The sequence below is a fragment of the Sturnira hondurensis genome, unplaced genomic scaffold (assembly GCF_014824575.4).
Source record: "Sturnira hondurensis isolate 20B ecotype Veracruz unplaced genomic scaffold, ASM1482457v3 Scaffold0008992, whole genome shotgun sequence".
NCBI classification, from domain to species: Eukaryota; Metazoa; Chordata; class Mammalia; order Chiroptera; family Phyllostomidae; genus Sturnira; species Sturnira hondurensis.
The window spans coordinates 3,123,882-3,150,678 of record NW_028081623.1 but is presented as its reverse complement, the minus strand read 5'-3'; the positions used below and the strand labels follow the sequence as shown (position 1 = coordinate 3,150,678).

At 37.0% G+C, this 26,797-nt stretch overlaps 1 protein-coding gene across 2 annotated transcripts in view; it reads left to right on the top strand.

The window, feature by feature from the left end:
* The window catches only part of CPED1 (cadherin like and PC-esterase domain containing 1), a 286,479-nt gene that overhangs the window by 97,906 nt on the left and 161,776 nt on the right, over nucleotides 1-26,797 (top strand). For both annotated transcript variants that reach the window (XM_037056521.1, XM_037056522.1), the window contains exons 6-7: nucleotides 11,456-11,588; nucleotides 12,903-13,071. In XM_037056521.1, the coding sequence (XP_036912416.1) occupies nucleotides 11,456-11,588; nucleotides 12,903-13,071 (302 nt within the window). The remainder of the gene's footprint in view (nucleotides 1-11,455; nucleotides 11,589-12,902; nucleotides 13,072-26,797) is intronic.

Here is a 26,797-nt window from a genome sequence, read left to right as displayed (position 1 = left end):
TGGTGGAAGAAAACCTGTGGAGTATAGGTCAGCAGACTAAAGTCTGTCCCCCTCTTTCAGGCCGCCCTGTGATCATTGGGCTTCCTCCAGCCACTTCACTTTCTTTAACGTACATCCCTTACTTGCTGTTGGGCCCCACCCCCAGTTCAAGTCAAGGCCAGAGGTGGTGAATTCTTCAAGGAACACACATTAGTTTCACAATAAAACTCAACTGCACTGGGAAATGATAACCAGAGAGTATTCTTACAATCTCCTATTGAACATACGGTTTAAAAGAATAACAAAAAAGGTGTATTTTTCTTTCCTTTTATTTTGGGAGTTGTGATGATAACATTCAGTACTGCTGTGTTGTAAATGTCACAACTGGACCTGAAATATTTCTCTTGAACAAGGTATGAAAATAGGGCTATATTTATCCTCAAAATAGAAAGCCATAACTATTTATATTCTTGCATTCCAAGTATCGCAGAGGCAGAAAGTCTCCTTTAATTCTAAATAAAGAATTAAGAAGAGAAGGAGAAAGGTTACATGGTTAAGTAAACTGGTTATGCCTAATTTATATTTTTCAGTTCAGTGTGTTGAAATGTTTCTATTTCTAGATTCCTTCTCAGTCTTATGTAGTTAGCCATTCAACAGCCAATTTTAGAAGAGATTGTGTCATTTAAGGGGAAAAAACCTTCAAACTGTATTCATAAAAGGCTACAAAAAGCAAAGATACCACCCACGAAGTGATATTTAAAATTTTCCAGTTTCATGATTTATTGGTAAATCTATACATGTGTTGTGCCAAGAGCAAAATGAGCAATGTACCAGGTGTATTTTGAGTTTTAAATTAAGAGAAATTTACCCATTCGGCAGATTTTATTAGGATATTGCGCTGTTTATAAGTTATTCAAACATATTCAGCTGTTTGGGGATGAAAAGCCTTAATAATATAGAATATGGCTCATGGCTGGGGAGGTGTAGGCTGAGTGAAGGCAGTCTGGCTTCCTCACCCAGGTGTCTGGGTAACTAAGGGAGGCAGTGTTCCCATGGCCTTGAATGGGCCTGACAAGTGGTGTTCTCATAGCCTTGAGACTGAGTCCAAGAAATTGTTCCCATAACATGAAGTAGGCTTGCATGCACAGAATCAAGCTATATTATATAATTTTCTGGCTCTTGCCGTCTTTCCTTGTTCTAATATTTGAGAAGGCAGTAGGGGCTCCCTGCTGGGTGCCACACTGGGGAGCAAGGGCCATGACCTCTGCTATGCAGAGACTGGCAGGGACACACGTGGCTTGCAGCACGCATGACTCTCCCACCCTTGAGTAAAGGCATGTCAGACATCCCAACGGCTGCATGAATATTCTCCGTCTGCCCAAATGCCGTGGGCCTGCCAGTTCTTGAATGGTTGTAGCACAGGAAGCAAACCTGAAAAAAAACAACAAAAAACAACCAAGCAAAAAACTGGAGTCTCATGCCAATTCTCGAATTTCTAGTCAGAAACATGTGCCCTAATGTTAACACAAGTTCCTGGGACTAATTGATCCTGTGAGTGTTTAAAGAAATTTGGTAAATAAAAGCCAGGGTTGGGGATCAAAGAAATGCTGAGTAAAGGGCAGCATCCTCTGAGCAGTCAGCTATAGTGGCAGGCTGGAGGGTAGGTGAGCAGTTTTGGAGCATAGTGCTGAAATTTGGATTTCAAATCATTTGGTGGATAACAGCGGCTGTGGACTTCTGTCACTTTTCACTCGAGATCCATGAAATTGAATGAGCACTTTTGAGTTTAGCTTTTCTCCTAGTAGAAACTTCATATACTTTTCCTTTAAATTGGAGTTTATTCAGCTGACAGTGACCCCCGCCCCCTCCCTCACTGTGAAGAGTTCTAGCTGCCAACTTGGGCAATTGGGCCTAACTTGGCCTGAGGGGACTGAGCCAGGCATGGTAGGAGACGTGGGCAAAAATCGCCCTTTTGAGAGAAAGCTTGAGAGCTCTGTTGTGTTGAGCAGACAGATAAACAGACAGAACACCCCCTCCAACAACTGATCTGACTCCAAAAGCCTTGAGGATTATTTTAAATTTTTAATAGTTCTTTCTTTTTTGAGGGAAGGCCGGTGCTCATTAATGGCTGATGCTCATTAATATGGAGACAAAAACGTCAGCAGTAGGGTAATTAGCCCTTTTCAACACAATGACATTTTTGCCAAATTCTGTTTTTGTAACTCTTTTCTCTCCTTATGCACCCCTCTCTCACTCACTGCAACACTGTCTGGCACAATCTCTCCCTTCATTGGTCTCTTTGTCCACTCTCTTTTCTCCAACTCATTTATGTAGATTAAAAAAATCAATTTATCTATTCATTTTCTTCAAACAACATAACAAAGACTTGATTCCCAACTAAGAATGTATCATTTTTCTTAAAGGGAAAAGGAGGAAGGATATTTTTTCTTTTGACATTTTATCACCATTATCCAATAGTTTCCCATTTTGACTTAAAGCTAGCTTGAATTCTTTCCACTACGTATGATCCAGGCTTTTCAATTCAGCTTCCATTGGTTGGTCTACAGAATCAAACTACAGCAGAGACCTGAAGTAGTTAACTCAGGACTTTGAACACCTGAGTGATGCCAGGCCTCACAGGATTTTACAAGCAATGACTATAAAGTTCTAATTTAAGTTGAAATGACTGGGTGCCATCAAATTATTCTAAGACATTTTATGCATTTGGTAAGGAATAGAAAGATAAAAATGACTTGTTATCCATCATCCACCTATTTTAAGGCCTTTAAGTAGCAGCTTAGAACTGGAAGTTCCATCAGGGACATGCAAACAAGTAGTGTTAATTGAGATGATGTGCTGATGTCAAAACTCTGAAGCTGAGTTACAGTGTATTGCATCTTTGAAAAATAATTCATGTAGATGGCATCTTGGCAAAGATACATGAAGAAAATATGAATAATATTCTTATAGAACATAGTTATTTGAATTTAATGCTCTGGTCTACATTCTACCTGGAGAAGAGACAGATTAATTTATTAACTTCAAAGTTTAAAATCCAGACAAAAATTTAATCACCTAATTAACGTATTTTTTGTTTTGTTTTGTTTTTTGTCCTCACCTAAGGACATGCTTAGAGATTTTAGAGAGTGCAGAAGGGAGGGAGAGAGAGAGGGAGAGGAAAGTCAATGTGAGAGACAAATATAGATTAGTTACCTCTCCTACACTCTGCCCCAACCAGGGATAGAGCCGAAAACATTTAAATGTATAGGATGATGCTCCAACTAACTGAGCCCTACCAGCCAGGGCCCTAATTAACATCTTTAAAGACCAAGTGTTATTCAGCATTTCAGATATGAAGGCTCCTCCCACTTTGGCTCAATTAATTGATTTGTTCTTTAGTCATTTGGCTCAATTAATTGATTTCTTCTTTAGTCATCTGTTCTTTAGTCATTTACAATTAATTGATTTGCTCTTTAGGCATGAAATAGGCTGATGAACCTGATTAGTTCCAAAGGTACCTAGCTAAGGTCAAACACTGAGACATTGTTTCAGAAACTCTTGTCAGGTGTTGCCTGGCTTCTAACCTTGCCCTTTGGGTCCTCATCCATTAGGAATGGACTCTGTGTTATGATGTCTGTCAGCCCAACCTGCTTCCCCAGACTCCAGTCATATGGCTGGTCCACTGGAGAGAAAAAATATGAGGACAAAATGGTTCCATAGAAATATACTTGTTGAGTGTCTTAATGAAAAATCTCTTTTGACATAGTCCATATTTTGGTATTTGGATCTTTCTCTCTCATTAAATTTCATTTTGATAATTGACTATAGTCTCTGCATGTTTCATATTTTGCTCTCACTCTTTTAGAGTCAGATATTATGAAAAATTTTGATATTTTAAGTATATAAATGGTTCATATAACACATTTGTTTGTAAATAATATTGATATAGAGAAGCAAATTGTCAATAATATCATGCATACTTTATTATACCAAAAATAGGATAACAATTGAAAATTGAGTTGTTCTATGAAGTTGCCAACTATTAAAAAGAGAAATATGTTAATTTGTGGTTTTATTTTAAAAAGGGCCATGACCCCAATGTTTGTGTCTTACATTTAAATTAGTATTGACTTTAATATACTTGAAAAGAATTTCAAATCACTGTTAGAGAATTTTGCTAAGTCATTATCTATTCTGATGTAATTATATCAATAATGTTTCATGGTTTCCTTCAGAAAATATTCCTGAGAAAAAAGTTTAATGTTCAAATAGGATTAACTTATTTTTATGGTAGGTGGGCTTAGACAACTATTCTATTATCATATTTGTTGGACTCTGTATTACTATTTGGTTGGGATTGTGTTTCAAATTGTTATTAATGATGCTCATTAATTTATATCAATTATTCATCTTTGGTTTTGTTGAAGTAGTCAAGCATTATTTTTCTTTTCTCCTGGAAAATTCACTCAGAAAAACATCATAGAAAATTAAGGTGCCATAAAGTAATAAAACAATCTTTCATGCTATTCAGTCATTGCAGTGAAGTCCTAGGGGCAAGAAAATTGAAGTAGTAGTCTAGACATAGCTTCTGTTACCAAAGAAAATGAGCTGAATTCAAGGCTCTTACATTGTCATGGTCAGAACACAGAGCAGTCCATGAGGAAAATTGTTTGTGTAGAATTACATGACTTTGACTCATCCGCTTGAAAAGAACAGAAAGGAGAACATTTATGGCTGTCCATTTACTGAGTGCTCAATAAACATCTGATTGATTGATCAGTTGGTGAAAACTTTATACAATGACTACCCATTTAAAGAACATTGCAATGTCATTGATCTGGTCCATTTTTACATGTCAAACTGTGTCTCCACTTACATCAGGACATGGACTTCATCTCATTTTCTATAACATAAAGTGGAAGTTATTCTCTCCCCATAAGCACTATATTGAAGTACTATGCTATTTATATTTATAGTCTGAGGCTCCATTATATGGTAATAGCATACAAAGAATATTCTGAAACTATAGATAGTAAACTATTGGTGTCAAAACCACATATGTAATAGTATAATAATGTCAGATTTTCAGGAGGGAATTCTGAATTTTGAGTTGCCTGATTTAAGGCTAGAACTATGTGTTAATAACACCCTTAAGCATTTGGCCAATGCTACTTGTACAAAATGAAAGTAAAAACTTATTAAGGAATTGATGTGTTTGGAGTATACAGATCCAAATTACATCATTTAAGTTCAAGTAAGTCTAAAAAGACCAGAGAGTTTTTTGTCTACCTGTCTGTCAAATCTGTTGACTAAGAGGTAGTTTTGTATTGGTTGTTTGCAAAGAAGTCATTCCCTGAACAAAACAGAGAGAAATGGACTTAAACTTTACATTAATTGGGTCAGTCCCTGGCTTACTTCATCCATAGACACTTAGATTTAATGCAGAACTCCTTTAAATACACGGAGCTGTACAGGAAATGGACTGCTTTGCTGGAACACTGCATTGCTAAACTTGAATCTCTAAAAACAGAGGGTGTCTTTATAGGATACTTACAGTAAAGATGCTGCATTTTAGTTTGGTCTACACAACATTTTCTTTATCTCACATACTTCCTGCTTTGTTCTTAAGAGGCTAATGTCAAATGTCAGATGTTTAAGAATCATGTAAAAGAAGATTTAATAGATCAGCCTTTATTTGGTAGTCTGCAGTGGTAAGGAACACTTAGTGTTGAAAAAATTCAAAAGGGATAAAGTTTTAGTTACACTTAGAAGTTTCTAAAGTAGTAAGCAGGTTTTCTAGGTTATAGAAAAGGATTATACTAAATTTCTATTACTACTTGGTATTTAATATTTTTGAGTGTTTTGTATATGCCAAATGCTGTGCAAAGTACTTTAAAGGAATTTTCATATTTATTTCTCTCAAAGTTCAAGTGAGGTAGGTTCTTATTACTATTACTATTATTACCCTCATTTTTTAGGTAAAAATACTGAACTTAAATAAATAGTTCATGGTCACATCAATGAATAGAAATCCATTAATAAATAGGAGTTAGGCCTTTAAAAATAACTATTATTTGGGATACTACTTGTAAAATATTTTTGAAGGAAAAATTTATCAGCAACTATATGACAACATGCTTGGCAAATTTAGAACATGTGTCTTTATTGTGTTCACCCATGTCTGCTTGGGCCCAGGTTCAGTCTGTCTGGTCCAGCCTCCATACAGCTTTCCCCTTGGCTGGCTGCTGGTGACTGCAAACATGGCTTCCTATGCTCACATGTGTTCCAGGGGCTCTGCTGACACTGGACATCTCAGGGTGTCCCTCTCTGCCTCCTCATTGGTGCTACCTCAGTGCCATGGCAGTGTCCTGATGCAGCCAAGCCAATCAGGCCACTCTAGTAGACACCCCATTAAAGCTGAGAGAGAAAACCAATCCTTGCCCAGGTTATACTCATTTCCCAGGCTGTGAACAGAAAGGTTCACCTACAATTCTAGCAAAACTGCTCAGCACTTGGCTTGCTCGTTCTTTTCATTTTGACCTCCTTTTCTGTGATCAGTGCACATATCTCCTATCTGAGTCAGAGGAAGGAGAAGACTAGTGCCAAAACACATTATTTTCCAAGTACAGGGTTTATTCTGGGTATTCTCTATTTGCCTCTCCATGTTCACTCTGCCAGGGAGCCCAATTTGTGGCCTATAGGCCATGTGCAGACCAGGATGGCTATGAACACAGCCCAACACAAAATTGTAAATTTACTTAAAACCTTTTTTTTTGCTCATCAGTTTTCATCAGTGTTTGTGTATTTAGTATGTGGCCCAAGACAAGTCTTCCAGGGTGGCCAAGAGACGCCAAAATGTTGGACAGTCCTGCTAGGCTGTCCCCCACAGACTGCAGCAGCAGGGCTCCCTGGCACCCTGACCTCAGGCGGGAGAGCAGAGCTCAGGCGAAGAGTTTGTTCTCTGGCTTCTTCCCTGCTGGACTCGGTGTGGAAGTGCCTGAGCTCCTCTACCTGTGGCCATAGCTTCTGCTCTGTGCCTCTCCCACAGTTGTGCTTTTGGCCTTGTTCTGTAAGTGTCCCCTTTCTGGACTGGGAGTGGCAAGAGCTTTCATTTGTCAGCCACGAGGAGCTTTACTACTTATTGCTGTTAGTCTTGAACTCTTCCCTCACGCTTGTTTGTTGACATTCCCTTCTTTAATAGTCTCTTGGTTAAGTTTCTTGGTTAGCAGTCTCTTCAGTTACCCCTTTGATCCTGTCAGTCATCCATTTTCTCCCAACTCCCTGACAGAGAAATTTTCTGGCTATGAATTTAGTGTGTATGTATATTAGTTTATACTTGCTATGCATGTAAATTCTGAGAATATTTTTGCATAGCTTTTATGCCTTCAGGCTAAGGACTAAGATTTGTAAGTGTCCTCAGGCAAGAAGAACAATTAATACACCCACTAATAGTACTTACTTATACTTCTAATCTCAAAGCTAATTGTTAATAATTAATTGAGGCCTTTGGCCTCACTGGAAGCTTTAAAATAAGAAAATACTGGCTAAATTCAGCTTCTGAATACTAAATACAAGAGAATATTCAAACACTTGTGAAATACAATTATATTTTCATTATTTATTTCCTATTATCTATGGGGAAAATATTAAATAAAATACAATATAAATTTGGTGGCTAATCTTTGCCACCAAAGTACAAGTGTTTTCCAGTATTAGTCTTTGTCTATGATGTTCATATATAATTATATGTCACATAGAAGGGAAAACATAAATAACCAAGTAAATACTTTAAAACATTGAAATATTATTTTGTTTTAACTGCATGTTGGCTTAACCTCCCAAAACTAGTTCATTGCTAGAACAAATACTTACTGACCACTTGTTTTGTATAAGCATTGGGTTTAGCGATGTGGGGCATTTAGAAAATTCATGGGGAATCATATTCTGGGTTCTAGAATGTTCCCCATTAAGCATTGGTTGTAAAGAATCAAACTGAAAACCCATGTCTCATGGTTCAGGTTTAATCTTCCTTTTCATAAAACTGTACCATAATCAGCAGGTGCCTGGCCAACCAGATATTGGAAGGCACAATGCAGGCAGTTTTCAGATGTCCTTAACAAATTGTTTATTTTTATCATGGGTGAGTGGTGAAGTTATAAGCTTTAGAGTTCTTTAAAATAAGCTAAGAGTAATAAGTAAATAAAAGTTCATATAATATTTTATATCTGTATTTGCTATCCATTAAGTTCTCAAAGTATGGGGCAAGAAAACCCTAAAGACACATGCATGGCCCTCCATATTTAATTACTTTCTGAAAATACTTAATAAATGTGTTAATGAATTACAAGGCCATTTGAAGACTGTTTGTATCATCGACCCTCATATCACAAATTCCTTCCAAAAACAAAAACTAGTTTTGACATTTTTATAGATTTCCAAGAGAGAAGGGGAGTGCAAATTAAGACAAGTGGATTGGACTGGTCTATTGAGAGAGCCCTTGCTAGAAATGCCTAGTGAGAGATCTGAGGAGTGGGGGCTGCTGACGGACCTTTGACTCAGTCGCATAAGAACCTACGGTACTTAAATTTCTATAACTATGAAAGTTCTATAAAATGCACTTGCAGCTTTTTAAATGTATCAGTGGAACTTATTTTTAATTTTTGGCTGTAATCAAGTGGAAATGACTTTAGATGTCAGGGGACCTGTAATTATGGACTTTTGTTTATTCATTTATTTAAAATCATAAATGTAACCTCCAAACCTGGAATAATATAATTGAAAGTCTAATATATATGTGTGCATGTATACACATACACAACACACACACAAAAGGTAAAAACTACTTTACTTAGTATTCAGTTCCATTGTTTGACCACAGTTTTAGAGGCCAACGTGGAAATCTGACATAGTCTTTGCAATTCCTGTATTGGATTTCTTCAAGTACATGGCATGGGCTCCTCCACTTGAACTGAATCAAAAGAGTGACATAAAATTGTTTACTCTTTTAACATATTTCTTGACTACTTCCTCAAAATTATTGAGCTACTACCTGGGTAAAACACTTAACATGTCTAGTTTCTTCAAGATCACTTATGTCTGGGCTTCAAATCGCTGCTTTGCTTCTGGGCAGGCAAAGTAAAGGAAAATCGGAGTGAGTTACACTGTTCTCTTATTGTACAAAAAAAAGGCTACAAATTAGTGCTTCAGGAGAGACAAAATTTTTCCTAGTAACAAATTCTAAAACATGTCTATTTAGTGAAAAAAAGAACAGGTATTGTCTTCCTACAAATTTAATATAGAAAATTGTCTAGTGAAAAAAATTCCCCTTATTTTCTTACTGAAAATCTAAAGGATTATACAAACACTTCAACTGATTCTTTAAAAAAGCAATGACCTTAAGGACTCTTCATTTGCCACCTCCAGAAACAAGCAGTTTGAATATTTCTTGTATTAAGATGTGTTAGAATGTCATTAATAGGGAAGCTTCATAAATAGGCCATCACTTTTTGAGAAAGATCAGACTGTGCTAAATAATGAGATATGGGAATACATTGAACAGCTTGACTTCTGCTGACTTTTACTTAAGAGTGTGAAGTGTTTTAAATTAGACTCTGTTAGTATTGATGAAGTGTGCACTGGGGAAAAATAATTTAGAGGCTTTGTTCCACTTTGAGAGCTAGATATATTGTATAATTTTAAAATAAAGCACTGTGACTGGGCAGTAAGGAAGCAACAACAGTGGGAATCAGGGCAACCTTTTTGAGAGCCGATTTAGTGATAATATCTGTCAAATTTGCAATGCATCTACTCATTGACCTGGCAATTATACATGCAGATTAGAATTGACCCTGGATAGATTTGTAAAAGTACACCAAAATAGATGTATAAAAGCATTCACTGCAGTACTTTTGAAATAGTAAAAGGAAAATACTAGAAAAATAATCTAAATATATAACAAAAAAGGAATGGTTAAATTAAATGTATATTCATTTAACAACACATTCTAAGCCAATAAGAAGTATAGGGTAATTCTGTATATGCTACTATGGAAAGGACTCCAGGATGGGTTAGTTGGTGAACAAGCCAGACACAGACCACTATAATGACTCTTGGATCACTTAAAAAGCAGAAATACAAATGCTCCTTGACTTAGGATGGGACTACATCCTGATAAACTCATCATCGGTTGAAAATACATTTAATACGTGGAATCTGCTGAACATCACAGCTTAGCCTAGACTGCATTAAATGTGTTCAGAACACTTACAGCAATCTACAGTTGGGCAAAATCACCTAATGCAATGAATACACTGTAGAGTATCCATTTTTTAGAGCAGTAATTTTCAACTGCTGTGCCACAAGCACTTTTAAAACATGCAACACCTATTTAGTCAGATGCACTGACCTCTTTTTCTTAGTTTGTCAACTAAAGAAAAATAATAACAACCAACACAACAATAGTCATTCTATGTGAATGAATCAAAATTATACCTATTTTTGTCAGATTGACCAAAAAACGCGTATTTTTTTGGTATGCCACAGATTTTTAGTAAATAGTTTATATGTGCCATGAGATGAAAGAGATTGAAAGTTGCTGGTTTAACATGTCGTGTGGCAGTGCTGACTTGGAGCTGCAGGCTACTGCTACTGCCCAGCATCACAAGGAAATATGATACCACACATCTCTAGCCTGGGAAAAGATCAAAATCCAAAACTTGAAGTATGGTTTCTCTTGAATGTGTATTGCTTTTGCATCATACGGTCAAAAAAGCATGAGTCAGGGACTGCCTGTATCTACATGTACAGGTTTATGTAGACATATTGATATTGATATATCTTGATATTCACATTATATATTGAAGATAATGTGCATCTTATCCATTTTCTACTTAGCTGGATGGTAAAGTGTATATGTAAACTTTGGCTTTGACTTGAAGGGGAGGGATCCTACATGGGGGTGGGTTGCTGGATGCTTTCCTTTTCAGTAGTTTTCCCTACAATTTAATTTTTAAAATTATGTACATCTACTTTTAAAAATATCAACATGTGTGTTTTGAAGTCACTATTGTTGATCTGTTATATAATGCAAAATCCCAATAAATAATATTTACAAAATAATAAAGCACCATTGTTAGTCATGGGGCATGACAGTCTATGCTCGAAAGACTACATTGTTAGGAAATAAACTCAAGTTGTCTATGGAATACGCTCCTTGCAAACTGAGTCATCTCTCCATGTGGAGAGCGCATCTCTGAGCTGTGTGGCAGATCAGTCTGCTTGGTGTAGGGCAGCTGGAGACGTCATGTCTACCCCCATTTCTGAGCAAGAAAAGTTCAAGTCAGATATTACACTTGTTTTCATGGTCTGTGGTAGGAAAAATACTACAAAACAAAGGTGGTTTTAACACAGCAGGTTCTATTTTGGATAGAACAGAAGGAATAGGATGACTGATTATTGCTCCCTGGAATCTTTTCAGAACTGCAACTTCTGGTGAGCCCCTCGGTGTGTTTGGACCAGAGCACACAATTCAGGCCGAGTACTGGGAGTCACCTCTCAAAACCAGTGAGGCCACAGATGTGGGAATCGTGGGCCTGGAGACATGAACAACTGTAAGTTAATCATTTGAATGGTTATGTCTAGCATGCATGTTAGGAGACAGCTAACAAGAGAAAAATGCTGAACAGATCTTGGGGTTTTTGCAGGTTTGAATTATTAGATCTCTTTCATAAATTTTTGGCTGTCTCTTTTTAATAAAGAATGTGTCATTGATTTTCTTCCAGACTAATTTGAACCTCTCCTGCCATAGAATAAACATTTGGGTAAATAGGACTCTTATCTAGGAAGTTAAATGAATGTAAATTGGATTTAAAACCTTAAAAAGGTGAAACTATAAAACTTTAACTTTCATTTTATACTCAAATGACATTGCCTTAGTCTATGAATATGGCTGAAGGAGTTTTTTTCCTAATTACTTTTTTATGGTTCCCAGGATCTACGAAAGCAACTCGGGGTACCACATTATTCAAATTATCTCTGGGGAAATGATTTTGTAAAGTACATAAATTAAGAGATTTTAATGATCTTATCCAAGACACAAAATACTTTTCCTCATCTAATTTTATAATCAGTAGGTAGGATTTCCACAGTTAATAGTAGTTATTGAAGAATCATATGTATCTTTTGTTTACCTAGCCTTCTGAAGTTGAAATAGCACAACCTTCTCATTGATCAAAGTTAGATATTTTGAATATAGAAATGTGGTGCAAAAAAGCAAATAGTTATACATTTTTGGTACCATTTATGATGAAAGTACAGTTGCTTCATTATAAAACATTAAACTAGCATTTTTTTCCTTTGTAGACTAAAGTGTTTTCCTCACATTTTGTTCCTTAAATTAACTCCTAATAGTTTGTGATGAGGGTTATTAACTAGAAACAAACTAGTGGGAAAAATATTTTGGCATATTTTTGGCGACCTGTTCACTACTGAGAAACGTAACATCTTTTCTTATCAAGGAAAATGTAAAGTAAAGGCAGGCAAGGGCAGAGCCAGAAAAATTTCAGGTATTTCACTGTTCCCTAAGCTTTCATTTGTATAATTTTTGTTATAATGGTGCCATACATGACTCATTTAAATTGTTTAAACTTCGAACCTTAATTTATGTATAATTTTTGTACTTTTCTTTAAAAAATATTTTGATTAAATCTGCCTGTGTGAGGAACTCATTAATTTGATCCTTTTCTCTGTACCTGTACCCGCCCTGGTAGTGATGCTAATGAACAGTAAACTTGTTTAAGGAAACTTGGACACTGAAGGCTGGGGTCCAATGAAGGATAGACAAGTGTACAAAGCTTCGTGGGGATTTACAAGTTACATACTCACCCTACAATGTGGGCCACAAACTGTGCTGTTTTATCTTTTAGGGGTCGAGCCACAGTCCTTGCTCCACATGAAGCAGTTTTCAGAGCTGAAGATCTATCTGTGATTCTTAAAGCATATGTGCTGGTGACATCCTTGACCCCTCTGCGTGCATTCATTCATTCAACTGGCACAGTTTGGGATCCGCCAAAGAAGAAACGCTTCACTGTTAAGGTAAAATTTCCATCAAGCTGGTATTTCCCACAAAGTGTACTGAAGAGAAGTAAAGTGAGTTGGGCTGCCTTTCTCTAATCTTTATGATTATTAAATCCCATTAAACAAAAATTGCACCATTTTATTGCTGGAAGCAGAGATTTTCATTGAACAGTTGTTGGTTCAAAAAGGACCTTGAAGCAGCTTAATTCACTAGAGATCACAAAGTCTACATCTTTTTTTTTTTTTTTGCTGAATTCATCATTTTAATTTAGTTCTTTGACCTATTACAAAGCTGGTTCTCAACAGTATTATGTTTTTCTTGACTTTTCATTATTCAAGAAAAATATCATCAATGCAACAAATAAAAATATACAAATTTTGTCCTTATGATTTTGCTTCATTCTTAGGAAACAAAATGCCTATTTCACTACAACAGTTTGTAGAGAATATTTGCTGAGTGAAAAACAAAGCCCTCTGGTGGTGTCAATACAGTGGTAAACATTAATATAAAGGAGGATGAGAAAGTTTTCAGGAAAGGACTTCATAACAACACAAAAAGTTTAGTTATAAAAGGTTACTCAGGTTAACTCAGTTAAAAAATTTCTAGTGATTAATGTTAAGGCATTTCCAATTTTACAGAAATAATTGTTTAGAGGACACATGCAAGGTGATTTGTCTGGTCAGAATTTCATCCCCTAAATGCTTAGGAAGAAAAGCCCTGAGAGGAGGAACTCCCCTCCATTATAACCCATCACACTCAGGGTTTGAGAGAGAAAAGCGTGGGGGAGTGAACACAATCTCATGCGTTTCCTCATCAAGTCCTCACCTGAGCAGGTGGACTTCTCATTCTTACCAGGAAAGGAGGAGGCAGTGCGGTCACAAGGGAGAGAAGGGAGGAGAGCCTCAGCGGCCACTCTCCCCACACTCCAGACATCTTCCGTCCGCGACCACCACTGGCCAGAGCCTCTCAAAACAGCGTTCAAAATCCCGTTCACACAAGTTTTTGTTATGTGTCTCCTTGTTAAATTCATGTTTCAATCTCACTTCAGCTTTGCTGGTTCACCATCTTGATAAAAAACAAAAACAAACAAACAAACAAACTGGAGGCTTCTAGGTACTCCAAATAGTCTGTTAAAGTTTTACTTCTTTTGCATTCAAACACTACTTCCCCAACCGCAGTTGCAATGACCGGTAGAAATGATAGGCACTTCTGCGATAGTTTTTATGGACCTTCTAATGTTACATCATGAGAAAAGAAAATTCTCTGTGATTTGATTTCTTTATATTTTCACATAATTTTACTATTTTGTTTTTCATTTGCACCTTTGTTGCATCTGTGGGACAGATACAAGGCGCAGTTGTAGCACAGGAAAGCACATAGTTCTTGTCATTTTCATCCCCTCTGTGGGATCTGTCTTTTCAAGACCTTGCCTTATTATTCTGGATAACACTGTTACCTGCTCCCAAAGGGAAGAAGTCATGCAGCTTCCTAGGCTAATGCGTCGGTAAACGATTACTCCTCATGAGATCAAAGTTATACTTAATGCTACAGGCAGAGTTCAGGAAACAAAGGAATATTTATTTACCTGTCATCTGAAGTACTTATTGCTTCTGCCAAAACAAATAGATTATACTTATCTGTTAAATCAGTACTGCCCTCCAAACACTGCTTTCTCTTGATATTTTTAGATATGAAAAAATACACGGAAGCAGTTCTCAGTGCTAATGTGGAAGACAGAACCAAATCCCATTTTAAAAGCTCATCACATGACATCACTGTTTTATTAAATCCTGTTCTTAAATTTCACAAAACATAATGTTTGTGTGCACTGAGTCCTGAATTCGAAGGCTAAATTACTTAGTTAAATCAGTAGTGATTTATGCACTCTGCAGTGAGGCAAGCCCTCTAAACTGGTTATCTGCGGCCACTTATAGAATATTCTAGCAGCTAAAGAAGGTCTGAAAGTAATAACAGATATAACTATGAGCTCATTTATTTCCAGTTAGGTCTGCTGCTAGATACTTTATCTGCTAAAGCTTTGAAGAGAGCTGAAAAATATCAAGGAAAGGAAATTTGAGAAATAATGGGCAGTAGAAATTTGTAAACTATATTAAGTTTTCCTAAAATTCTATTCTATAAAATGAAAATAATTTAAAATTTAAGTGTTAAATATTTCCAATGGATTTCAAATTTAAAAGGGGGAGGAAGATAGAAAAAAGGAAAAAAATTAATAGCAAATGAAACATTTGCTTACTATATTATTTGATCCAATTTTTAAATAGATATCCCTTCCTCCTCATTTTTGTTCTTTACTCAAATGGTAGTAAATTAGATACACTGACTTATGTCTTTTATCACTTAAATATATCTTAAAGATTTTTCCATATTATTTTATTTTTTATTTGATTGATTTAAACAAGGAAAGAAAAAAACATTTTACCCATTTTTCCACCCCCCCCCCACTGTTCACCCTTGGAAACCGCCAGTGTGTTCTCTGTATCAATGAGCTTATAATTATTCATTTATTTATTTTTAGATTCCACATATACACAAGATCATATGGTATTTGACTTTCTGCCTGACCTGTTTCACTTAGCATAGTGCCCTCAAGCTGCAATGTTTTTTGCTCATGCACACACACACACAAACACACATATAGTTTTTTAGTCCACTCATCCATCGGCGTGCACTTGCATTGCTTCCGTATCCTGACTATTGTGAATAATGCTGCAATGAACATGTAGGGTACACATATCTTTTCAAATTAGTGTTTTTTGTTTTCTTCAGATAAATTACCCAGAAGTATAAGTAGGATCATATGATAGTTCTATTTGTAATTTTTGGAGGACCATACTGTTTTCCTCAGTGGCTGAACCAATTTACCTTCATTATACAAGGGTTCTCTTTTCTCTACATCCTCACTCTTGTTATTTCTTATCTTTTGATACTGGACATTCTAACAGGTGTGAGGTAATATCTCACTGTGGGTTTGAGATGCTTTTCCCAGAGATGAATGTTGTGGAGCATCTTTTCACATGCTATTTTATGTACAGACCTTTTTGGTAAGATACTGTCATTTTCTTGGTAAATGTAATAAATATAATCCAAGTGATAATTTTATTTAAAATTTTCTTCCTTTAAAAGTTCTCAATTTAATTATAAAACACTTCAGTTATATCTATGAATTTATAACTCTTTCATACTATTCTTGCTATACCTTTTGGTCAAATGCATTCATGGCTGTCTTTATACACAGGTCACATAGACTAACTGCAAGAAATGTCATAATTGAAATTTGGGTCTTGGAGTAAAAAGTGGCAGATCATCCCTTCATCCACTATAAAATTATCCAGTAGAGAGGAAACTCTCATATCTGTAACTAGTTTTTGACATCTGAAGATTCTTTATAACTCAGATCATAGCTGACTGCTTTGATGAAAATGTATTGCTAGAGTGATTTGTGACTTCTGACAGGAAGAACTGTGAAAAGCCTTATTTTATCTGGTTGAGACTTAAATGAATTCATAGTTTGATCAACCATCCCACATTGAAAGATGTTCATTTGATGATATTCAGTGTTCAAAAGTTATATGAAGATGATTCCTTGAATGTAGTCAGCTCTCAATAAATGTGTCTTGGATTGAGTTCAGTTGAAGATCATTTTTAAAAATTTAACTGTGTTAATAACTTGCCCAAATCTGGGTTTTTTTAAAGATTTTATTTATTTATTTTTGGAGAGAGGGGAGGGGAGGGAGAAAGAAAGGGAGAGAAACATCGAAGTGTAGTTGCCTCTTGTGCACCCTCCACTGGGGACCTGGCCTGCAACCCAGGCATGTGCCCTGACTGAGAATCTAACCAGCGACCCTTTGCATCGCAGTCCAGTGCTCAATCCACTGAGGCTCACTAGCCAGGGTGCCCAAGTCTGTTTAATCCCTATCCAAACCAGTCCCTGTATTTTACAATGATCTTCCAGTGATTTTTTTTCAGTAAATGCATTAGAAAGACATCATAACCTGAATGTCTTGGCAGGGCCACTTTGACAGAAAGGGGGAAACATGAGCCATTGCAGCCTTTTCTCCACTTGGTATCTGTGAGAATCATCTCTGTTGGAAAACCAAGTTAAAGCAAGCTCCTGCTCAGTCTGGGGCTCTAAATCATCAGCTGTCCACCACCACTGTATTGGCCTTTGGGGGACCACTCTTCCGTTTCCAGTGCCTGCAGTGCCTCTCACATCAATGCGATCAGCAAATGTGCACAGAGGAGAGTGAACCTTGGCAAAGCGGGAATGCTGTTATTTACAAGGACCCTTTTTAAAGAATGCATATATCTCCTGTTCAGTTTTGGAAACATGATGTGTTGCAGGGATGAAGTTATTAGCTTCATTTTACGTCAATATTTCTACAGTGCCTTTCATCATGTCAGGTGAGATAGCTCGTATATCCCCCGCATAAAAATGAGTAATGTCTTTGGAAGCAAGTATAAAGTTACAGTATGGTTTTCAACCTTAGAAAGTGTTCTCCCAATCTTCTTTTTTACATCTAAAACTGCAGACCGCAGAACAGACCTTGTAAAAGATGTTTTCACCGAGCATAGGGCCCTTCTGCAGGCTGGGGAGATTTCTATCAGATGTAGAAAGAATGAGAATAAAAGCCTGCTTCTGGGAGTTTGTATAATGACTTGATGTATCACTTAATCTACTCCTGCATTAAATTTAGAAATTGCACCAGGGTGTTCATTTTAAAGCATGATTTTGTATAAATAGAAATTATAGATAACAGCACAAAGTTAAATAAATAAGCAGGTGGGTAAAGCTTTCTTAGAGTAATGATCAAAATAATAATTGCAAAAAAGTAGTTATCTGATCAGCTCACATTGGCATTAAAGATTATTTTAGATATATGTTTGCTCTATAAAAATAATAACTGTTTTGCAAACTGCACTTGATTTTAAAGTGCATCCCATCAATGCTGAAGAAATTCATACTGTTAACAGGATATTTGTCCCCCGTTTTGAAAAATTTTGTTCATTCATTCATTTTATTCATTGCTAACTTTGTTCCATAAAAGATTTGTCAGGTAATTTTATGCATTTATTAAATACTGAAAATACTAAATACTATTATTTTTAAGACCGAACATCAATTGTTATCTTAAATAGGGAGAAAATTATTCATTAATTGTGGTCATGTTTATTTGATCAAAAATGACCATTTACACACATGACCCTGAGGTCCAGACCAACAGGCAACCTGTCTGTGTCCCCAGAGCCTCACAGAGAGCCTGGCACATGCAGCTGCTCAAGCTGTGTTTACAATGCATGTCTGTCTCTCATTGCCACTTTCATTAAAGTTGCTTTCTTAATTATAACATACTAAAAACTTTCATCTTGGAAAAATATGATTTAAGAATATATTCTGTAACAAAAGTTGTTCTATGTGAATTCAAATATATCTTCTCTGAATTAATGTAGAGAACTGGAACATACATGCAAATGAAATTAACTGAAATGTCTGCATTATATATGTATATGTACATATATATAATGTGTTACTGTGATAGCACAAGGTAACACTTAACTCTAATGAATAAGTTTGCTAATTATTCCCATTATTATTTTAAAAAATGATTTCTTTACTACTGAAAACTGATGGGCAATTATTAATTACGTATCCAGAAAAGTGAAGATTAGCTAATATCTTGGAATTTCTGAAAGTGTGAAATCAGGAGCGGTAAGGGAATTCCTTTAAGTGCTTTAAAAATGGGAAAGGGAATTCCTCAGCTGTATCTTGAAAGTTAGGATGTGCATTTTCCTCGTCCTTTGCTCAGCCCTTTTCACCTGTCCAAAGCCGGCTTCTCCTCTGCACCATCTAATGGAAACCCTTGGGGGGATGAGAAAATGGCCCAGTTGAGGACTTGCCAGGAGCAAATGTTATTTTTTCCAAACTGCAGCCTAGGAGTTGATGGCCGATGGATGTCACTGAAACTCTTATAAATTAGTCTATGAAGACTTTGTCTCTTTCTGCCATTGTCCAGCACAGAAGTGTCACTTGATTTCCATTATGTCTCACTGAGCATGTTTATAAAATAAGTGCTTAGAGTAAAAAAGTAGTATAAACAATGTTTCAAACACTTTGTGTCCACAGAGGATGTCACCATCTTAAAGTTTTAGTTTCTTGTTATTTTTTAAAATTATAGTTTATCGATTATGCTATCACTGTCCCATTTTTCCCTTTGTCCCCCTCTGCCCAGTACACCCATTTCCTCCAGTATTCCCCCCACTTAATTCATGTCCATGGGTCATACATATAAGTTCTTTGGCTTCTCCATTTCCTATACTATTTTTAATTCCCCCTGTCTATTTTGTGCCTATCATTTATGCTTCTTATTCCCTGTATCTTTTCCTCCTTTGTCCCCCTCCCCACTCTCTGCTGATAACCCTTCATGTGATCTCCATTTCTATGATTTTCTTTCTATTCTAATTGTTTGCTTAGTTTGTTTTTGTTTTTTTCCTTAGGTTCAGTTATTGATAGTTGGAAGTTTGTTGTCATCTCACTGTTTATAGTTTTGATCTCCTTTTTTTAGATAGTTCCCTTTACATTTCATATAATAACAGCTTGGTGATGATAAACTTCTTTAGCTGTACCTTGTCTGGACAGCACTTTATCTGCCTTTTCATTCTAAATGAGCTTTGATGGATAGAGCAATCTTGGGTGTAGGTCCTTGCCTTTCATGACTTTGAAAACTTCTTTCCAGCCCCTTCTTGCCTGCAAGGTCTCTTTTGAGAAATTAGCTGATAGTCTCATGGGAACTCCTTTGTAGAGAACTCTCTGCTTTTCTCTTGCTGCTTTTAATATTCTTTTTCTTTAATCTTTGGCATTTTAATTATGATGTGTCTTGGTGTGGCCCTCTTTGGGTTCATCTTGTTTGGGACTCTCTGAATTTCCTGGGCTTGTGTGTGTATTTCTTTTGCCAAATTGGGGACGTTTTCTCTCAATATTTTTTAAATGAGCTTTCAATTTGTTGCTCTTCCTCTTCTACTTCTGAGTTTCTCATTATTTTTTTTTTGATAGATGAGCTTGCTAAACCAGAAAGATATTCAAAGACAGAGCAGCTGTAATCTCTTCTTTCACTACCCTCCAAACAATAAAGAATTGTTAAGATGGAGCTTTGGGTTATGGAACCATAAATCAAGGCAAAAACTCCCTGCAAACATCCTAAATTTTTCCACTTCTGTGCAGGCTCATAGAGAGTTACTGAATTTAATTTTATAAATCTCAATTCCTGGACTTTGACAACAGTCTCACCAGAGTTCCCCATTACTGTGGCAATGGTAAATATCTTCTGAGGACTGGAAAATATGTTAGGAGAAAAATACTCGATAAAGTCAGCAAAGAATCAGGAGAACAAAAAAGAAAAAAATTATTTTCCTAAATAAGTTTAAAATCCTTGACAGAAGAGATTAAGTTTATCTTTTATTTAAAAAGGAAACAAGCCTTCAGTGCCCGATGTAATACCTAGTATTCAGCAGATTCGGTGAAAAGGGTGGCTTGGAATAGAGACTCCACCCATCAAATTGCCGAAAAGAATAATTAGTAATAAAATAATGCCTTTATAAAATAGTATGTGAATGTAAGGTATAATAACAGTAAAAACTATGGCAGGAACGTCTCACAAATTATAACTTTAATGCTTAAGTTTACTAAAAATGTGTACCCAGTGAACAAGACAGATGATATTTACATTTTTCTTCAGATACAGAAACAAAACAATTTCCCACCAGTACATTTTAAATCTTATTATTGTCACTTTAAACATTTCTATTAAAGGTTTCTTTTATTCTTGGAAATATATTCAGGGACTATAAAAAATTCTAAGTATAAGATATTCCCAACTGTGCCAACAAGATAAAAATTGATTTGTCGGCTAAAAGAAGACAGACTTTTGCTCCCTTTGGGAGAAAAATCTGACTTGCATTTGTCTTATGTGGTTTATGCATTGAAAATTTAAAATGAAATATAGGCTTTTCCCTCTCATATAGTTAAAGGTGTCTTCAAATTTGAAAGAAATAGCCAGGAATTCCACCTGCAAAGCTATGAGATAAAAACAAAAATGTTGTATTGCCCCCAAGTGGTTCTTTTCGGTACTGCACTAATAGCCTGACTTGTTCATTTAATGGTGAAAGAATAGGCAAAAATGCTTAGACAGCAGAGCTTTGACCTTTTTCTTTCATTGGATTCTGCATATTTGTTTTTTCAATGTTACTTGATTATTCATGCGTGGTTTAGGAAGGCTGTATTGCTAAGTAGAGACAGTGATAAATTTTCAGTGCAATTTAAATGGCCTAGGCCACAAATTTACTTAGAATGTTTTCAGCATTTGTCAGTCATTGGACATTGTTTTTATATTTAAAACAATTTTATGGTATATTGGGTTTCTTAAAGTATTGTGAAGTTAGCACTAGGATTTTAGACTTAGCATCCAAAAATGCATTAGTTTTATCCNTAAATGGCCTAGGCCACAAATTTACTTAGAATGTTTTCAGCATTTGTCAGTCATTGGACATTGTTTTTATATTTAAACCAATTTTATGGTATATTGGGCTTCTTAAAGTATTGTGAAGTTAGCACTAGGATTTTAGACTTAGCATCCAAAAATGCATTAGTTTTATCCATCGTCTTTTGTGTGTACTTCTATTTGATTTCAACCTGAACCTCAAACCACCTATTAACCTTGAATTTCTTTGAATTATCTAGTGTCCTAATATCATGATGTGGAACCAAAATTTCTCTGAGTGCTACTGCAACAAAGAGGGATTCTTTCTCGGGCTTCCACCCCTGTGCATCGAGCTGCATTCTGTATCTGGTGTCAGATGCAGACAGCTTTCACTGCTTTTGTGAACTCTCTGTCTGTGGGGCATCTGCCTACAAGGTGGTGACTCTTTGATTCCTCACTTACTGATATGCAGAGTCCTCATCCCCGCCACGCCATCCCGCTTTGGCTCCTAGCAGCTTGTCCTCTCATTCTCCTGCCACACGTAATGAAACCTGTTTTTAGGAGCTCTAATGAAGCAGGTCTTTAATATTCAGAGAAAGGGATTGCAGATAGGAGAAGAAAGTCAGGTCTCCCTGTATTTATGCAGGGGTGGGAAAAATAGGTTTGCCATTGTTTGTGTGGAAAATAATACAATAATTAATAAATAATAGTTAAAAATAAACTGTATGTTTCACATGCTCACAGCTGGGAACCTAGTTTTGCCCACTCCTGTATATACTCAGGTTGTGTGGCTCCCCCTTGAATCAGCTTCTCTAAGCCTAGTGTCTAGTCTTCTAGAATCCAGTAGTTCCAGGTACCACAGCCTTCTCTCCCTGCTTAAAAAAGCACTGTACCCAGATGATTTCTACTGGAAATTTTATTTCTACTTAAAAAGTATGAGATTTCTCCCATGTGCTTGATTACCCAAATCATTCACATAAATAATATGCATTTGGATCACAGAAGGTAAATTCATTACTCTAAACTCAGAAGTCACAGAAGAAAAACATTATGCTACAGAAATATATTTCATTTTCATGCTTTCAAGGAATTACTGTTAAAATGAAAAGAAATGTGATTTAAGAATATAAATAAGACAATGATGACATCCTTTCAGTCTGAGTGATAAGCAAATATCTGATTGCACTTTTACTCTGACTGAGAAATAAACCACTAGCCCTGGGCCTGTTGTGCGGGACCTGGAAGATTAAAGAGAAAAATCCCAGGCATGACCTCTAGGGGCCTTGGGATGGAGGTTCCATGGGGAAGTCCTCACACCAGCTGTATGACCTCAGGCCAGTCTTTCTTCCCCTCGGAACTTCTTCTCTATCTGTAAAACAGGAATAATTTCCAACAGGTTAAATGGGGTTGTTTATTCCTTCTGTACATGTGGATGTTACATATTGTATTAGGTTCCAGTGATATAGTAATAAACAAGACAAAATCCATGCCTTTGTGGAGTTTGTATGGAATTGTAGACGAGTTATAGGTAAAGAACTAATTGTACAAATATGAAGAAATACAGACAATCACAAATGTTTAAATATGTACAGCTAAGAGTGAAATGAGTAAGGGCGATGTGTAAAAAGTAAAGGTGTTGCTCACTTCCCGAGAGGGAGGAGGATCTTCCTGACTAGAAGACGCACGAACTGTAAGCCATGGGTGAGACTAAGGCTCATATGAAGAGTCTGTGCAGAAACATTCCCTGCAAATGGATAATTCCAACATCCTGCCTGAGGTGGGAGAGCCCTTGCAGGTTCGGTAGCACTGTAGGCGTGTCCTTTTGAACAAAAGGAGGGGGGTGGAGAGGAGGTAGGAGAGAGAGGCGATAGCAAATCACACGTGACTGAGAGGCACGTAAGGAATTCGGAATCTTCCTTTGGGCAGAGACACACTACTGCAAGACAGTGAACAGGGGAATGGTATTTGATTGACCTTTTCAAGCCCACTCTGCAGCTGTGTGGAGAACAGATCAGAGGGCACTGTGAGCAGAGACAGATAATTAGTTCCAGGCCTATTCAGGTGACCAGGTGAGGAGGATGGTGGCTTGCAGTACTTGGTGGGATATCATTTGAAGAAGGAGATAAGTGGATACCCTTTGGAGGTAGACACAAATTGGTGATGAGTTGAGGAGGGCAGATGAAGATGGCTCAAATATGAATCATCAGCCATTATTAAAACAGCAGTTCTATTCCCTGAGATTGGTCAGATGGAAGGCAGTGGGACAGTGGAGAGGGGGATGGGCTCTGGATATCACAGCAACTTACCCATTTACGTCATTCAGTTACCAGACCGAGCCTGGGCCCGCAGCAGGTCTGCCTCCAGCTGGCCTGGGGTGTGTGGGTTCTTGACTTTGTGCAGGCAAGATTTCACAGCACAAGTCCAGGTGATTTTGAGAGTGTGTTTATTAAAGCTGGGATCAGTGAAATAAAGGAAGAACTTAGAGTACACAAAGCAACAAGAGAGAGCCTAAGTAATATTGCGTTGGCTCAAGTACACAAGTACACAAGAGAGAGCCTAAGTAATATTGCGTTGGCTCAGTGAGAAATAGAAGTCACAGTGACAGAAGTGAGCCAAGGTGGGACTACTGTTAGCTCACTAGAAAATCAGAGTAAAATCAGAGTGGGCCTTGGAGACAGGTTCAGAGGGTCAGCCCAGGGTGAGCTGCCCTTACCCACTGCTCCCCTGGTTGCAATCTCATGGGGACCCTTGGAGTTGAGGAAACAGAGAGCAGAGATACAAGGCATTAGTGTGGTCTAGAAAGAGCACACTGTGAATTCACGGTCTTAAGGCTTTTTATCTTTCTTTGGCCAGTGGGAATCATAGGGGAAGGTCTCAGGGGAAGATCTTAACAGAATAGTCATTAGCTTTCCAGGTGTGTTCTTTGACATGTTGATTCATTAAAATGTGTGTAGAGTGAGGTTATTTTCTGGTTAATTTTACTTTCAAGAACATCATTAAAAGAATCCTGGACAGCCCTGGCCAGGTGGCTCAGTTGGTTGGAGCATAGTCCAGTACACCAAAGGTTATGGGTTCAGTTCCTGGTTGGGTTGTGTATGGGAGGCAGCCTATCAGTGTTTCTCTCTCACATCCCCCTGCCCGGCTTCTCTTTCTCTTTCTCTTTCTCTCTCCCCCACTCACCCCGTCTCCTTCCTCTCTATCTCAAAACAACAAACATATCCTTAAGTGAGGCTTAAAAAAAGAGAGAGAGAGAGAGAGAGAGAGACTGGGACCAAGCCTGGTCTGCTCCGGGACGGTCTGGAATGTGTGAAACATTTGCTCCTAAGTGTCCTTGGTTATGGAAGATAAGACCTGTAATTCATTAGCTGCCTGTAAATTGCTCAAATTGTTTGGCCTTGTTTAATTATTTTGTCCTGGTTTCCCTTATCCCACTTGCCAAGAAACTTCCCTCAATTCTTTTTATCCTGCCACAGTTCCTATCCCAGTGCCTGAACCTTAGGCCTCCTGTGTTCTGTATCCTGCCTGAGGGCTCTTCATAGAAAAGCCCTGCCTCGGGAATTTGATGTTTCTTTACCCATTCGCTTTCTTTCCTTCTCCTCTCCATCCTTCTCTCCCTCCCGCCATTTCCAAAAGAGGTATCACATCACTTCTAAATAATAGGAGGATAAATAGTTGCTCTCACTTCCTGATGTGACAAGGCATGTCCCACATGTCCAGCAGCAATGATGTGCTTTGAACTGAGCTTCACAAAGATGACTCTGGCAGCAATCAGAGAGAAAGCTGTTGGGGGCAGGAAAACCAGAAGTCAGTAGTCAAGACCACAATGAGGAGACATTGGTTTGGGCTATATAGCATTATATTTAATTAGAACACTAGATCATGAACTTTTAAATTATGCACAACAGTTAAATGCCCATTTGAACTGCCACATATAAAAGAATGAGTTTTACTTGGACACTGCTGAGAAAGAGCTACAAGGGAAGTGATACGAGAGCGGTGCAGGGCAATAGGGAGTGTTGTACTAAATCTCTGGATTCTGCCAACTGTAGCATTGCAGCTTCATAAGTTAGGGCAAATTGTGATATCATGTTCTTTATTGTACAGCCAGAACTCATTATTTTTTAAAAGTGAATACATTCCCTTTTCTTTTGTGATTGACCATGAAACTTAATAAGTCCTAAAATAGATACCCTGAATAAAATACTCAGAACATAAATGAAAAATATTTTCCCTTTTTACTTTCTTACTCACTTGTGAATGTAGAAAGATCAGATAGGTATCTTTCTGCCAAATGCATCCCTGTTTGCATATTCTTGTGCTCCCTATTAAATATATTGCCTGTTAAAAATATAAGTAGATTTAGCCCTGGCTGCCGTAGCTCAGTGGATTGAGTACGGGCCTGTGAACCAGAGTATGGCGGTTCGATTCCCAGTCAGGGTAAACGCTTGGTTTGCAGACCAGTTCCCAGCAGTTCCCAGCAGGGGACGCACGAGAGGCAACCATACATTGATATTTCCCGCCCTCTCTCCTTCCCTTCCCCTCTAAAGATAAATAAATAAAATATTAAAAACATATACATAAGTAGGTTTTAATGTCATTTTCTATTCAAGACAATAACGGATGGAATGTTTTCAAAACAAGCTGTCAGAACTTATTTTTTTGAAGGCTTAAAGAATGCCTATGTTCAAGCATTAATGGAAATCATTTTGATCTAATTGAACAATAATATTCATATAAAGAAAATTAGTAGACATGTACATGCAGAGTCCAAAAATAAAATCTTTGCAGCTTTAACCTTTTCTCTTTATTGTTCAATCTCTGTAGTTCTTCATAAGTCACTGAGAAATTTTGGACCAGACAATACATGTAACCTGACAGTTCTCTCAGAAGGTTGAATGTGATGCAATCAGGGTTCTCCCATTCAGAATAAATAATTACATTTTTGTGCTATTCACAGCCTTTTCTATTTCTGTACCTCACTTCTACTCAATTATCTGATGTATTACATATGGGAGAACTTAAAATTTTCAACTATAAAACTTATTAGATCATATATAATTTCCAAATTTAATGTTTGCTTTAAAGCTTAGGGTTGTTAATAAGTACAAATGAATAAAATTATTAATGTCGCTGGAAGCATGAAACTTATTTAAATATTAGACTTTTGATCTGATTCTAGTCAATGAGGAAAAACTATCCAAATGTAGGTTCAGCCAATTAATTCAGTTTTTTTTTCATGGTTTACCCTAAA